The 16,548-nt window shown below is 49.4% G+C and overlaps 1 protein-coding gene across 50 annotated transcripts in view; it reads right to left on the bottom strand.

Annotated features, from left to right (window-relative positions):
• The window catches only part of CELF4 (CUGBP Elav-like family member 4), a 299,460-nt gene extending 282,956 nt beyond the window's left edge, over positions 1-16,504 (bottom strand). For all 50 annotated transcript variants that reach the window (XM_082416127.1, XM_082416138.1, XM_082416147.1 and 47 more), the window contains exon 1: positions 15,742-16,504. In XM_082416127.1, the coding sequence (XP_082272253.1) occupies positions 15,742-16,027 (286 nt within the window). In that variant the 5' untranslated portion in view covers positions 16,028-16,504. The remainder of the gene's footprint in view (positions 1-15,741) is intronic.
• Between the last annotated feature and the right edge of the window lie 44 nt (positions 16,505-16,548).

The raw sequence follows: 16,548 nt of genomic DNA, 5'->3' as shown, positions 1-16,548 counted from the left end.
CAGGTTGGTGGGGAAACAAACAAACCAATCATACATTCCTTAAATCATCGCTGCCCTTTGGCCAGGGGCTGCCCAGGCCAGGCTCTAGGAATCTGCCCACTTGGCCATCGGCCAGGCCTCTGCCCCCTCTGGTTCGCCCAGGCCCCTTCCCTGGCTCGCCAGCATCTGTTCTGAGCCTGAGCCGTTCTGCTGTATCCTGGCAGGATTTGACCAGGTTGTAATTTTCCTTCATGATCCCTTTTCCATTTTTCTTTATAAAAAAGGCATCAACTGTACCTGGTTGCAATAGGGATGAAAGAGGTAATAGACAAGAAAGCACTTTACAGATTAAAATGCTATGTAAATGAAAGGCATACTATAATATAAATGAAATATGTAATTTAACATCTATGATACAGTCTATAAGATACAAGACCTGACTTTAAATGACCAAAACACCTTTGGTATATAGGTTATACAAGTACGGTAAAATATATGACTTAATTTGGTATATAATGTGATTTAGAGTATATACTTTGATCTATCGGATTATGTAATATCTTATGACATATCATATTCCGAGCACAGAGGAAAGTAGAATCAAAATCAGTCGACATTAGGCTATTTTGGCATTCAAAACACGAGCCCCAGATTTGTGATTTTAACAGCTGAAGCTGGGAGGGAGAAAACTAAAAATACGAATGGGGAAGATATCTCCATCGACCGGCAATGTGGCCCACTGGGTGGGGGGGATCCGTGGGAAGGCAGAAACCCCGAGAATAGGTCTGGGAAAGGGGAGCAGTGGGGAGAAAGCCTCTTGGGAGGAGGTGGAGGAGTCACGCTTGGCAGTGATTGTTCCTACTATTTATGAAGCCAGATGAGGAGCTATAGGGCTTGCGGTGGCCCCCGAGTCTGCTGATTAGCTGGAGATTATATTGATGATGTAATAAAAATTCACTTTGTCTATTAAGTTTCACCAGGACAATCAGGAGAGATTAGATAAAAATCAGAGGAAATGAATAACAGAATGGAGGAGAAAAACCATGAGCCTCCGTCCCTGCCATGGTCCCTGTGTGTCTCCCCTTTTCCTGCCCACAGTGGGGCATGGGCCCAGAAGCCCCCAGCCCTGCACCCAGGCAAAGCTGAGCTGGCAACGTCCCTGAGCTGGAGCTGGGCTGCTCTCAGGAAGGGACTCGGCGCTTCAGATACGGCACTGGTTTAAGTTTACTGACTGTGTTTAATATTTGATTAGACCTCTGACTTGGCAGCCTCCTGGGTGCGCCGGCCCTGCTGGGAGACAGGCAGGGTCTGAGCCCCTCCGCTGCCTGCTTCATCTGGTCCTGTGGCGTGGGAGGGGGTGGTCCATGTCCTGGCCACACAGCTTTAGGCCAGGCAGGCCCATGCCCAGGGAGCAGCCAGAGGCCTCCCAGCCTCACGGCCTCTCCCTCTGGCTTGGCTTGTGCCAGAAATCCCCCCATGAGAGATGTTTCTTTGGGTTATGGCCTGGGCTCTAAAAGGTCCCTGTACGAGGCACATGTCACCAGTGACGGTAACTCATTAATGTCCATTAGCTGCTAGGGACGCATCTGCCCAGTTTGATTTGTCAGATCAGCAAGGGGCAGGACTTGGAAGGGATAGGAAAGGGAGGTCATTTGGGTTGGGGACCGTTGTGCCCTGAGAGCCCTGGGGCTTGGGGTTTGGGGCCTGGGGGCATCGGGGGAGTGTAGAGTAGGCGGGGCGGGGGGCACTGGAGGACTCCAGCTCTCTGACGGAGCCCAGTTCTGCTTCCCCCCGAGAAATCCCAGGGGTCAGGAGATGCCGCGGGGTCACGCTCTGTGGAAGGCCTGAATGAGGGGAATTTTCCTTCCCCTAAAGAGTCGGCCACAAACACTCCTGTGTTTGGGTCCCTAAGGGTCACCTCATCTCTTCCTGCTCCTCTGGGCTGGGTTTCTCTCCCAGAGATGGAGGAAGCACCCCAATTGCTCCCATGCAGTAAATAGGCTGCCCAGGGAGCCTGGCACCCTTGCCCGGGTGTGCTGTCCACATTGGGAGTGGTTCTTCCTGGGATCTGCCAAGATTCTTCCAGCCACAAGACCAGTGTCACCCCAGGAAATGCTGTTCCGGGCTTTACCCACTGCCTGGCTTCCTGCAGCCACTCCTGAACTGGGGGCCAGCACAGAGGAAGGGCAGAGGGCCGGGGGAGATTTCCACTTCTAGAAACCCCCAGTTTACTGCTCGGGATGTTCAGCTGAGTAAGCTCTGGGGACAGTCTGGATGCCTGACTAGGTGACGGGGAACATGGGCACGGGTTGAAATATTCCATGAGTAATTTCTCAGCCCAAGTGGGCTGCCGTTCGGACACTGCAGCCCCAAAGAAGGTGAGGCCTGTCCTTGCAGGTCCTATGTGTGTCACCACCTTCCTCAGACATATCTGCAACCCACCCACCTACCCCTGCCCCCAACTCTTCTCTCTCAGCCGGGCCGGTGGTAGGTCGAGATTTATTCAAAGTGAGAAATTCCTTTATCCACCAGCCTGAGAACGAGACTTTACTGCAGTGGGACAAAAACGAAACATAATGGAACAAAACGAAACAAAACAAGCAGGTCGGCAGCAAGCTGGCCTCTGGGCTCTGCTCTGCCTTGTTCCCATGTCCCAGCCGGGCTTCTGCCACCCTCTCTACCTGGGAGCCTGGGGCCAAGCCCCTTGGGCCGGAAGCTGGTACCCCTATCTGATTACTCCTCTTTGCGGGGAGGGTCCTTCATTCCCCACACAGGACATTCGCATTGGGTAGTCTTATATTTGTGGGTTTGCTGCTTCCTAGCACACCCAGTTATTCTCGGTGGTGATGGTGGGTTCCCACCTTCCGAGGAAAGAACGTGACCCTCAGGGCACCTGAGTCACACAGGAATCTGCCTTCTTGAGGGAGGTGTGTTTGTGCCCCACCCCACCCTGGTCTTCCCTGAGGGTCTCCCCCATCAGATAGGAATGCTGCACTTGCTCTCTGCTTTGCAGAAGGCTGCCCTGCCCCGTGGGGGTAGGCATGGGACCCTGCTCTCCGCATGGGGCTGGTATGCCCTAGATGCAGACTGCAGCTGGGTCGATGACTCCCCTGCCCTTGCCCCAGCCGGATTCTCCTGCCTCTGCCAGCCTTGGGGGACCCTCTCCTCCCGGCTCTGTGGCCTCTGCTGTGGACCAGCCTGGCTCAGCTGACATAAGTCAGAACACTCAGGGTTAATGTTTTGCTGAGAAACTTGAGAAACTCAGGAGAAACAAACCAAGGCTTTGGAGACAGTGTGAGCCACAGAGCGGGGGTCTCGCACAGAAGGGAGCAGGAGTCTGGCGCCCCCAGCTCCAGCTCTGTGGCCACCACCTGGGCCTCTGCTCCTGTCTCTCTCCTCCCGTCCAGCGGCCTGCCCCTGTGACCTGGTCTGTGGAGTCTGCTCACTGCCGCCTTCGGGCACGCTTGCCCCGCAGAGACACCGCCCGCCCGGTTATCTGCATTCCTCTCCTCTCTCTGGGGACCTGTTTGGCTGCCTTGTCCCTTCCAGCCCCAGGCCTCACCCTTTACTTCTCATTCCAGTGGATTTTCAAACCTGCCCAACACAATAACAACAGAATTGACTCTGAAATAAATCTAATAATTTACTTATTGAAATAATCAAGATGAGAGCAAAGCGGAGGTCTCAGTTTTCAAGAAAAAGTGTTTTAAAAATTGCAAGAGAAAATGAAGCCTGGAAATAAGCCAGTGGTGGCTCTCCTGCTCTGTGCCTCTCACTCCGATGGCCCACGGAACTCTGGTGCCCTAGAGCTGGTGCCCTGGGGTCTCAGCTGGACCTGGGTGGCAGGTGTGCCAAATGATCACTAACCCAGGCCCGGGTTGTCAGACACAGGGCTGAATGTGCGTTTGTGTCTTCTGGGGCATTTGGAGAGTCCTTTGCAAAAGCTGAGGGATATAACAGTTTGGAGTTGGACCCATGTCAGACCCCTAAGTATGGAAAAGATTCTGGTGCCGCAACATAGGGAATGAAGAATAAAATCTGTACTAAACCGTACACGAATTATTCATTTTTTGAAATGAAACCAAACGCACATGCATACTGAACTACCATACTTTCTGGATTTTCTGAGTCTCCTCTCTTGTTTCATGTTGGTGCTGTTTTGCTGGTGCCCCAGACTTGGGCTCAGGGTCCCACGCAGCCTACTCCTGCATGGGGCTCCCACGCGTAAGAGGAGTGACCCCCTTGTCCTGTAGGGGTAAGGAGTGGTGTGCGGGAGAGGCTTGGACCCCGAGCCAGGACTGCGGCAGGAGCGGCGCCTCGGCTTCAGGGGCCCTGCTTGAGAGTAGGAAGTTCTCCCTCTCATGGTCAGAGGGCAGGCGACCGCTGGAGGAGAGGGGAGCCCCTCCACATGCACAGTTTGGGGGCCCCTCCCTAAGGTAGGGAAAGGGTCTACAGGAGGGTCCTAGCCTCTGGGCTTTGGGCTGTTCTCCTAGAGTTCCTTAGACCCAGGCCTTTGGGGCCGAGGAGGCAGGTGTGGCTCTGTGGGCGAGGAGGGTACGCCCTCCCCAAACTCCTCTGTGGCCACGCCTAGTCTGGGGCCGGGTGGTGGGCAAGTCCAGAGATCTGGGAACTGTCCAAGGTAGCCTCAGCTAACAAGGCTGGGCCATTAGCACGGGGGAGGGAACAGAGACTGGCCAAGGCCCTTGGTCCCAAGGGCTGGGTGTAAGTGTCTGGTGGGACTCTGAGTGTGCCTGAGGCCAGGAGGGGGAGGCAGGTGGCCTGTCTGCTGAGGCCCAAGTGCTCCCACCCCAGCCACAGGGACCATTTCCTCTCCTTCCTTTACATCAAAGGCATCTCCCCTGCACCTTAGCAGTTCCTTTCCTATCGTCCATCATCACCCACCAGGGGACCTGGCCTCTAAGGCAGTCTCCCTTCCAGCTGCCTGCACAGGCTCTGGGAACAGAGAAGAGAAATGATCCAAATTGCCGGCTCTGTTCCGTCTCTCTCTGCCCAGCCCTCGGCCACTGGAGTCTCTGCTGTCCACTTCTCCCTCAGAACACCTGATCAGCTGCTGCCCAGCGTGGCCAAGGAGGACCAGGAACAGCCTGAGCTGGGCTCCAGTGGGCAAGGCCATGAGAGACCAGGGACATGCCAGACAACAATTCCAAGGCCAAGGACACATGGCCTTCCCTTTCCTTTCTGCTCACTGTGCCTGGAGGTGAGCCTGAGTGAGCAGTGGCCTTCTACAGTCCAGACCATACCAACCTGACCAACAAGGCTGGCAAGACAAGACCCTGGCTCCGCTGGTCTCAAGAACCCAGTCACATGATTGATGGGATTGGGTGCCTTTCTTCCTGGGACCTTTAAGTTGCAAAGGGTGCCCACTGACATCCTCCTGAGGCCAATATCCAGCCATGTAACTGGGGATGCTGCTTCAGGCTCACACCACCCCTCAGAGGTAGACCTCTTCACACGGCGGGTGCAAGGATGCGCTCTGTGCCCCATCTGGTGAGACCAAGCCAAGCCAAGTATTGATTTGACAGAAAGATGTGGATATGTTGGGTGGATAATGGTTAGGGGATCCTATTTCTTTCTTTTCCTGTTCAGAGAACACCTCTCCTCTACCTCACCCCACTGGAAAGCAGAGGCCGGATGAGGGAAAGCGTTCTTTTCGGTGTACCTGCCAGGCAAGAGGCAGCACTCACTGGGAGCAGTATGGCCAAAAGCAGCTATGGGGAGGTCCGTTAAAGGCCACGCTGCAGACTGGACTTTGCTACTCCCAGCCTCAGTCTCTTTATGTGTGCAGTGGCAGCAATGCATTCGGCTTTCTCCAGGCCAGAGAGGGGAGTTTGACTCAGCTCAGCCTCACAACCTTCTGCACTGAAACTCCCAGTCATAGGAATGCTTGACACTCCATAAGGCCTTGTTGTTTTGTACACACTGGGGGCTGTGGCCTCTTGCCTATTTGAAGGTTGCCCTGGTAGACACTTCCTTCCTGGGCACTTTCCAAGGGTTCAAGACCAGGGAGCCTCTGGGAACAAGGTCCCCCTTTCCCACCACGGCAAGAGCTCTCAACATCTTCACCTCTCCATATATTCTTAGAACCAGTCAATATGATTAATTTTACATGGGCATAATTTCCTGCTATTGCAGAGGAGTCCTCCTAGCCTTGCCCATCAGCAGCGACATGATACAGTTTCTGGTTATATTGGTCAACCAAGATATCGATATTATTAATAATGGATATCTATATGCTGACCTTTGTCCATACAACTGAATGACTCTGGGCTGGCTGTCACATTTCTTTAAGAGCTATTGATAAGCCCATTACTGGAAGGGCATGTATGATCTTAGGTGTGTGATTTCACTCACCTTCAAGCATCTCCTGCGCAAATCTACCTTTGTTGGATGAACTGGTGTGGGTACAGTGCCATGTGCAAGAGAGAGACTGCATGCGTGTGCTTGTGTGGTGAGTGTATGTGTGTGAGTGTGTGAATGTGTGTGAGTCTGTCTTGAACACCGGGCCTTTTAGAGCTGATCAAATAGTCAATTAGAGCATTATAGGGAGGTAGCCGTATCAGAGAGTGCTTACAAATACACTGTGATGTAGTGTTTGATCTTTGGATGCCTCTTGTCTCCTAGGACTAGCACAGGAGGCTTGGCTTTATAAGGATATTATTAGGTTGATGCCTTGTTCTCTCAATGTACCTGCCAGGCAAGAGGCAGCACTCACTGGGAGCAGTATGGCCAGAAGCAGCTATGGGGAGGTCCGCTGAGGGCCACGCTGAAGACTGGACTTTGCTGCTCCCAACCTCAGTCTCTTTATGTGTGCAGTGGCAGCAATGCATTCGGCTTTCTCCAGGCCAGAGAGGGGAGTTTGACTCAGCTCAGCCTCACAACCTTCTGCACTGAAACTCCCAATCATAGGAATGCTTGACACTCCATAAGGCCTTGTTGTTTTGTACACACTGGGGGTGTGGCCCGTTGCCTATTTGAAGGTTGCCCTGGTAGAATGCACGCATTGTGTGCTCACGTGTGTGCACACAGACACACAGATCTCATCGCTAGTCTCTGATTGCTGTCATCTCTGTAATTGCTGTCATTCCTACGTGGCTGGACAGTGGTGTCAGGGACAGTGCCTTCATCAAATCTGTCTACGGTGATCCGTTCCTGTTTGGACCCGGACGCGCTCGCTTGTCGGGGGAGCCCCCTCACCCGCCCCTGTAAAGGGAAGCCAGCTAGCTAGAGAGATCTTTTGGATCCTCAGACTTAGTGTATGAATAAACCAGACATGGATTAATTAGGTGTGACTGCATCATTAAATTAGAATAATGAACAAACAGCCACGTATGGCATTCAAATCTGCCTAGAATGACTCCAAGGGTGGCTTTCAAGTAAGTCACCTGTCAGTTTGTAGGTTTTGGGGACTCTGGAGAGTGAGGTTCCTGTCATATCTTGAGAAGTAGATTCTTTAGGCACCACTTATGCCAGGCGAGGACCATCCTTCAACACGCACCCGGACTCCGTAACCGAATCCAAACAATGGCTTGGTTCAATATAGCATCATCTATGCACGCTTCAGCTCCGAGCATTTCTCAGAGTGAAATACGACAGTAGCACAGGTGCTCAAGAGACAGGAGGGAGAAGTTAAGAGGTGTGGGCAGTGGATGTGAAATGTATCGATCCCATAATATTTATGTGGATGTGCACATACTTGCTTGTGCACGTGCCTACACACACAAACACCCACACACACACACATACACACATACACACATCTCTTGCATTTCCATGAGCTCTGTTTTTATTCTATTGACACTCCCCATTTCAGCCAGATAGATTTGAAGGTGAACCAAGTCTTAGTCGTGTAATTTTAGAAACAGCTGCTGAGAGGAAGCCCCATGCCCTCAGCGGGCAACACCCCTCACCATACCCATCCTAGGACAGAGCGGCTGTGCGGTGAGATCCATTCATCATTAACAAAGAGGAAGAAGCCACAGCTAAGAGGAAAGAAAATGGGAAAGAAGGTTGCTTGCCTCACCGTGAGCAGTAGGATAGCCTAATGCATGGGGGCTTTGTTAGTAAGATCTGCGAAGTATCCAGAAACCTTTGATCTGGAGCAGCTCTTAACAAAGGTGATTAATTAATTAAAGCAGAGTGTATTGCAATAAAGTAACATCGTGGTCAGTTTATGCGCTGTCCAGAGCCGCCCTTCAGAAGTCTCCGTCAGTTAAACTCTTGTTGGAGGCCAGCTCATTATCAATTTTTTTTTTCCTGAGCTTTGATCAATATTTTTGGCTGTTCCATCCTCACAGAACCAGAACTATGTCTGTCTCCACGAGGGCACCCATTTATTTACATCTTGCAGATGGCCACGTAGGATTTGTCCCTGAGCTGAGCTGCTGGGAATTGCTTCGTTTGAGTGTCAGTCAGCTTATGCTGGAGGGGAGATACAAGGGAGGATAAGGGAAACCAAAGGTGGAGCGAGTGGAAGGGGAGCAGCCCTGTGACTCCTTGGTCCTGAACATATCCCCTTCTGCTCCCGGAGGGACACAGAAAGGAGGGCAATTACCCTGGGGCTGCCCACCTGGCTGCTTTGTTGGTTTCTGTGGGCAGAGCTGTGGCTTTGGCTTTATACCCATCCAGGGGCCACTGGAAACTGGATGAGTGGAGATGGAGGAAGCCCTTAGGGCAAGCACATCAACTCTGGGAATTCCTCTGCCACCGTTTCTACTCCGTCATTGCCCTCTTGCCCTGGCATCTTTAACCATACCCTCACGTTGCCAAGTGGAACATGTATCTTTCTCTTCAGACCTATGGTGGGTTTTCGAGGGCATCTTAAATAGTAAGGAGAAAAAAGAAAAGAAGGAGGTGGAAGAGCATGATAAAAGGGCTCCTACTAAGCTGGGGGCTCTGTTCCCCTTCCCTAGGCTATTTGGGCAGAATTAGATGCTTTCTGTGATTCATGTGTATTTGAGGGGCTGCAGAAAAGGTGAAAGTAAAGGAAGAGGATGTGATTTCCTTGTAGAGAGCCCAAAAGGTGGGCCACCAGGTCCCTGCCACCCCTGTGTGCATTCAGGCTAATGCAGCCCTTTGCTTGCCAGGGCCTAGCTGGACTGACTTGGTCAACTCCCCTGTGTGTGTATGTGTGTGTGTGTGTGAAAGCACTACAAAAGAAAAGTTGGACAGGGACGCCAAGTGGCAGTAGGTGGGGTAGGGAACGCAGTGAGTGGAGGGAATGATCTCTGCAGAGAGCTGGACTCTGGGGCTGGCCACTCAGATCTCGGATGGAAGGTCATTTCTAAAATGAGTCAATAGGTGAGCAGAAGTGGGCAAGCCTTTGAAGAGTGATGCGTGGGGGGAGATGAACCCTCTCCCCAACCTGGACTTCTGAGTGGGGATCTCAGGCAGATGAACAAGAGCACGCCTCCACACTGGAACTTAGATCATTGACAAATCCAAGCCGCGAGTTCCGAGGTGGAGCGTGTACATAATCACAAGGACAGCGTCATTCTCCTCTTTTCTCCATCAACCATCTCCCTGATCACACGTATAGCCTTGCAAGATGAAACTACCCCTAACATCATCTCCACGATACTTGAATTTGTCATGTCTTCCCTGCACACACACACACACACACACACACACACACACACGCATGCACTCACACCAACACCCACGCAGGCTGCAGCATCTTCCCTCCCCCTCCCCTCCAGTACCCAGAGACACACACAGATTTTCACACCCTCGAGCTCTTCTCTCAGCATGTCACATGGGATTTCCCTTCCAAGTTCAGAAGCTGCTGCAGTTTCAGCCACTGTCAACCAGTGATCCCAGCTTCCGGCTGGCATTTTGGCCTTCCAACTTTCGGTTTTCCTTTTTTCTGCCTACGATGTTGGGCCTCATTCTCTACTGCATCTTCCTCTCCTCTACAGAGTACTCATTCCAAATCTTCTATACTGAGATCCATTCCTGGGTCAGTTTGGAAACTGACCACCCTCTGGTGACTTGGAAGGTGTGAGTTGTGCAGTGTTTTTCCTAAATCCATCAGAGGCAAGTGAGACCAGCTCTTTTCTCAACCAAAGAGTGGGCGTTTTGGATATCTCCTCAGGCATCACTCAGAAGCTCCTCTCCCATCCTGGTCTATAAATTATAATAATGAGGATGATGATGATAATAATAATAATGACAGCGATGGCCTTTGCTCCAGTCACCGGAGAGTGGTGAGATCACTGGGTATCAGGAAAGTCCTCCAGCAATCAGCTTTACATATGCATGAACTGAGGGGACGTTTGCATATCTATGGCATACATTTTTGTAATTGTTTTCCTTTGGGTTGTTTTTAAGCTATGACTTCATTCAAGAAAAGCTTTTCTTTTTGTTTTATTTTGTTTTTTTGTTTGAGAAGTCACAAACATCAGCCAACTGGAGCAGGTGGAGAGAGTGAAAGTATGCCAAGGGGGTTCTTTCAACCCAATCTAGAATTCCCCATTAAAGCTGAGTGGGGCAGGGTGGGGGAGAAAGAGTGTTAACATCTCCCTGTTGAATTGCAGTAAAATCTAGGCCAGACCTGGTTCCCATATGTGTGGGATGCGCTTAGTCATGCTTGCACATGGATGCATATACGTGCACATGTGCATATTAATTTATCTCTGTGTGTGGTGTGTGTGTGTGTGTGTATGTGTGTGTCGATTCTCGGGAAGTCTGTTTAAAAGATAAATGAAACCATGCACAACCAGCAAATAACCACCAGCGTCTTAAATAAACTAATCATTTCCCAATAGTTTTTTTCTTTGCTCCTAAATAGAATACTTATCAACATCTGGAATTTGGAGGTTTTTTTTTTTTTTTTTTTTTAATGGGGGCAGTTGTTTAGGTTTATTTTAACTTTGCAACAATTATTATTGCTAATTTTCTTTAGTGAAACTTATTTTTAAATGTTTTTCTTCTTATTATAGCTATCTCATTTTCCACATCTCTGTCTCACAAGGCAAATCTTTCTTTTAAAAGCTATAGGTGTGTGTCCAGCCATTCTGCTAGTGTTTTTCCCTGGACAGAATTGAATTTTTATTTTTCCAAGTAGTTTTTAAAAGTTCATCTTACTTGAGCTGATGCCCATGCTGATACTTCAGCTTGCCTGTGTCTTAGACTCATTTGAAAACAGAAATCAGATAGAACCTCATTAGCTTTAATTCACCTATCTCAGGAAAAAAAAAAAAAAAAGACAAAAAAACGAAAAAACCCAATGAGCTCTTTCAGCTAAAGTCAAGTGGCAGAAACTCGATACTTTGAGAATTGTTACCTCTTACACAAAAATACCAGACGTAATTTTATGAAGATGGTCACAAATCACCCAAACATAATCATAACCCTTGCCCTTTCCCCTTCTCCCAGCTGTACCCCAAATCAAGGGACTTGAGGAATTTACTACTCAGATACCGTTGAAATGAGAGGTTGTGCATCTGATGATGAGTATATTTCAAAATGATATACTCTTCGGAGCTCAATGCACAGAAGGTTCCATTACTCTGTCCCCACCCTCCCTCTGGATGTAGTATGAAAGTATGAGGGGCCGAAGTCCCTGAAGCTGTGGCTCCTGGGTTGGGAGACCCCGGGCTGCCACTAGAGTAGATTTTCCTCCATGCAGCAGGGGAAAATCTCAATGCAGAGAGGTTATCCAGGCCACAGATCTGTTCTGACTGGTTAACAAGAGGGACTGTGATGAGGACTTAGCTGTTTAGATTAAAATGCATCGCAGGCTCCGGGAACAAGCACATATCAGTAGTAAAGGCTGTTTAAACTTTTGGGGACAGCCCTATGCTTAGATCACATTAATTCATAAATATTATACTAAATACCACTTAAATTGGACTTAAATGACTTCAAAGATAATGCATTATAATATGGCTATCCAGAGAGCACTAGTCTTTATGTCTCCCAGTAACTCAGTCTTTGCTGCCTCCTATCCTGCTAGATAAGACCAAAGTTATGAATGGATTGTGGCTTGTTCATGTGTGATCCACTAACTGTGTATGTGTGTGTGTGTTAGCAGTCGTGACTCTGTGTGTGTGTGTATGTATTTTCAGTCACTGTCTTTGTTTTCCAAGAAATACAAGGAATAAAATAGAAATAAATAAAAAGTGAGAGAAGGGAAGAATTAGACTAGTGGATGACCTGTTTCCTTCTCCAAGGGAGAAAAATTCTATAAGAAGGGGCAAAATTCGTCCTCAGTTCACTTCTGCTGACACCCTGGGAGTTTGCCTCTCTCTTCTTTAATCAATAGCACAGTGTCTTTTTCTTTGGAGCCTGGAAAAACAATCTTTCTCGAAGTGCTTCTAATGGGGGAGAAAAGGAGACTCTGAGTTAGCCGGGAGAGTTTGCATTAAACTGGGTTTTCTTCCTTAGGTGTTGTTTCTTCAAATTGTTCTGGGCTTTTTCCTTTCTTTCTCTCTCTGCCTAGCACCCAGATCTCCCTCTGCCCATTTGCCTTCTGGTCTCCAGGGGGTGAATTTACCTTTACGGTAATCACCCCAGTCCACAACTGCTATTTGCTGCCTCTCCAGCCCAACAGCCTTCCTCGGATACGGCTGGGTTTGCTCCACAACACACACCTACTCCCTCCTCCAGACTCCCAATTTGACTGGAGTAATTGCCTTTTAAGGTTCACTCTACGCATGGCAGGTATTCCATTAACCCTTAGAACTCTCTCCTTCTTTAGTTACCAGAAATGACAGGTGGCCAACAAATGGATACCCACCTGAAATCTCATGTACTGAATTTAATTTTTACTTATTTTTTTCTTCTTCTTCTTTTAACCAATAGCATACATATTCCATCTGCAATGAAGGCCAGTATCCTGTCATGTCTCTCAATTTTATCCCAGTATGATTCATTAGAAGTTAGAAATTCAAGAAGGGGAAAGGAAAAGCCGCAAATATACCCTGAAACCAGGCTTAACAAAGGCACGTTTCTATCGCTAGCCTCATGTTATAATTTAGACTTGGGGGAAATCTAGAAGCCAAATGCAACCCTCATTCTTCAAGCCTCATCATGCTTTTGACTTAACAGTAATTAATCACCAATGGCAAGCAAGTAATTTTTTAAGGTGGCCGGAAGCTTATTTTATCAGGATTAGCTAATAAATCAGTCTGTATCACTGAAGGAGGAGTTCAAACTCTTCTAGGACTGAATAAACCAGGCCTCGGAAACTGTCTCATTTATTCAGCTCTCTCAGTGCTTCCAAGCACTGTTAGGGACATTGTGGGCCAACCTTGCCTATAAAAATCTGAGGGATGGAGAGGCAGGAAGTTTCATAGGAAAAAATATATGCTCAGGCTCTGAAGGGTGAGCTTCGACAATGAAGCACCCAACATTCCAAAGCCAACGGGCCTGTCTGCCCCTGACTGAGCCAGTTTAGAGGAGGAATTATTTAGAAAATGAAGTTTTGCTTGTCATAGGAATCCTGGCCAGATATGTGTATGTATATATATGATATGATACATATGCTGCAACTATATCTTAACCTTCTCTACCTCGCTGATGCAAATGATGATAATTCTACATCTTTGCTATAGTAAAAGGGAGTCCCCAAAACATCAGAAACAGAGTGATGATACTAGCAAGGGGTCGTGAGAAGAAACCAAGAAATATTGTTTAAGATTATCTTCATTTGGAATAAAGAAGCAAATAAAGTCCTCCAACCCAGATCTCATAGGAAGCTCAGTTCTTCACAACTGTCTTTTTGCCTCTAGTGGATTCTGATTTTTTTAAACTTTAAAATCTCAAATCCCCACAAGAACCTATCATTAAGATGGGCAAAGTATTTCCCTACCTCTCCTTTTTAATTTTCATTATTGCTATTTTAAAATCTGGGGACATATTAAAATGACAAAGGTTTAATACAAACCTTGATTAGCTTCTAGGGAGCTTGATTGGAAAGGGAAAAACTACAGAGATATGGTTGACTTGAGAAGGAGGGTGAAAAAGGGGGAAACAGATATTATTTCGAAGACTGCCTCCCCATTCCACCTTTCCAGTTTCTCTTCTGAACAGACATTTTCTCCATATTGAATAAAGGTTGGTTTCTCTCTCCATTACAGCTCCCACCCTCACCCCACCCCAGCAAACCCAGTATATTTCCATTCTGCTATGTTTTTGTGCTACTCAACATGCCATTAACTTTAAGATTTACTCCTCAGCAGGCAAGCTGGAAGATGCTAAAGCCAATAAAAACTGCTCTCTGGGACTCCAACTATGAAGAGTTCGGAGCTCTGCTTAGTATTCGGATGAAGGGGGGGCTGAAGAAGGAGGGAGGCTGTGATAGTGGAAACCACTGCTGCTTAGAGAACCAGACAGCTCCGCGCTCTGCACCTAATGTGCCGGAGGATCAGCTCTGTTCATAGCCCATTTGTGGCCAAGGATGAGGCTGCCCTCTGTGTGTGGGTAGGTGTGCATGTGCGTGTGTGTGTTTTCATCTTTAAAACCACCAGCTCTAACACAGCATCTTCAGCAGCTCTCCACACTACTGTTTATTAAAAACGGAACGTCCATACACATCCCTTACAACTTCCTTAGCCCAGTGTTCCTTCTCTGACTGACGATCAATCTCTTTCAGAAAGCATTTAACTTGCCTACACAGCTCCAGCCCCGATTAATTCCCGCTGCACATCCTATACATTACTGTTAGGGAGCAAGCACTGGGCTAATTTCGTCACCCACCAGCCACCCACACACGTTCTACAACTGAACACGTTTGGGGCTCTGCCTTAAAGATAATAAAACAAGGAGAAAACAGGCAGGTTGCAGACAATTCCCATGACCACTTTCCTAAAAAGTTGCTGGGTTTTAATTCTTTGATCATTCTGTTTCCCCCTCCTCCAAGCACTCACTAGTAATGATTGCTTCAAGGGAAAGAAACGATGTACTATAAACCTCTCTGCATGGTGAGTTTGGGATAATTTAGGATACACCCTCCAAAATGCATATCTTTCACACACAGATTTTTTTTCTCGAAGCCCTGCTTTCTGGAGGAGGGGATCATCCAGGCTTCCCTGACCCCCCCCACTCCACCCAGGGGATGGCTGGTTCTTTGCTAATTCTTACCTTAGGTTTTGTCCCCCTTTCCTTCAAACAACTAACACCCCCCCCACCCCCTCCTCCACCACTCGCACCACAACCGGATTATTCAGGCACACAGCTCGACAGGGAGAGTTTACTGTTAAATTGATAGCGAAATAAAAATATATCTTTGAATTTGTCACCTCTCTTCTTTTTAGACGGCTGCGCTCCTGCTACTCTGGCCCCGAGCGGAGAAGGAGAAAACCATCTCCGCTTAGTATTTCAGCACCACGGCGATGGACAGCACCCTTGGTCCCCGGCCGGCTGAGAGCCCGCCAGTCTGCTCAGCGTCCCAGGCTCGGCCGGTGCAGACGTCCCCATCCCAATCTTTCAAGTCGCTGTACCCAAAAATCCAAGCCCCGTTTCCCCTCGATCCTCTCTCTCTCTCTCTCTTCTTCTTCTGCTCCTGCTTCTCTCCCCACGAAACCGCGTCTATCAGCTTTTTGCCCAAAACCCAGCCTTGCCCCGGCGAACAGCTCCCCACGCACCCCAGTCCCGGTCTCTGCTGCCTGAGCGCCTCCCTCCTCGGCGTCCGCCCGAGGCTCCCTCTCGCGCCGTCTCCCGCTCGCTCGTTCGTCGCCGGGCGATCGGCCCGCCCGCCCGCTTCTTCTCACCGGCAAAGTTGGGAACGAAAGGTGCACTCACCTTTGTGCATGCCTGTGAACCTGTCCTTCAGAACCGTAAGCTCGTAGATCTTGCCGAACTCCTCGAAGAGGGGCTTGAGGTCCTTCTCATCCAGGTTGCGGGGGATCTGCCCAATGAACAGCTTGATGGCATCGTGGTCCTTCATGGGAATGGTCGACGGGTTCCCCGGGCTGTGGCTTAATCCGTTCATATGCCCGGCGCTGCCCGGGCTGCTGCCGAGCCCGTTGGTACTGAGGCTCGCGTTGTCAGCCTGTCCGTTTGCTAACGTGGCCATCTTTATATACATAGAGAAAATCTTCTTTCCTTTTATTCTTTCTTGCTCGCACTCTCTCTCTCCTCTCCCTCGCAAGCTCGCTCGCGCTCACACACGCACACGCATACACACACTCGGGCTCTCTCCCCCTCGGTTTCTCTACACCTCGCTCTCCTCTCGCTCTCTGCTCTCTCTCTTTCTCCTCTCTTCTCTCGCTCGCTCGCGCTCGCGCTCTCTCTCCTCTCCCCCCTCTCTCTCCCTCCCTCTCTTCTCTCTCTCTCCCTCTCTCCCTCTCTCTCTCTCTCTTTCGGTCTGATCAGATTTTTTTTTTTTTTTTTTTTTTTTTTTTTTTTTACATTGAACAGACAGGATCTCTGTCCTTTGCGTTTAAACAGGCTGGACCGGTTCAAGTTCCCAGTCAGACCAGGGGTGGGGGCGGCGAGTGTGCGCGCGCGGAAGAGGGGGGCGCGGGGCCGGGAGGGCAAGATTTAGGCGGGGGGTCTCAGCGCGGCGGCGGGCGGCGGCCGGGAGCAGGGTGGCGTGGGGCGGCGCCG

Source organism: Balaenoptera physalus (genome assembly GCF_965194825.1).
Source record: "Balaenoptera physalus genome assembly, chromosome: 12".
In the NCBI taxonomy this organism is placed as follows: Eukaryota; Metazoa; Chordata; class Mammalia; order Artiodactyla; family Balaenopteridae; genus Balaenoptera; species Balaenoptera physalus.
The sequence above is the reverse complement of the archived record's forward strand: the minus strand, read 5'-3'. Positions and strand labels throughout refer to the sequence as shown.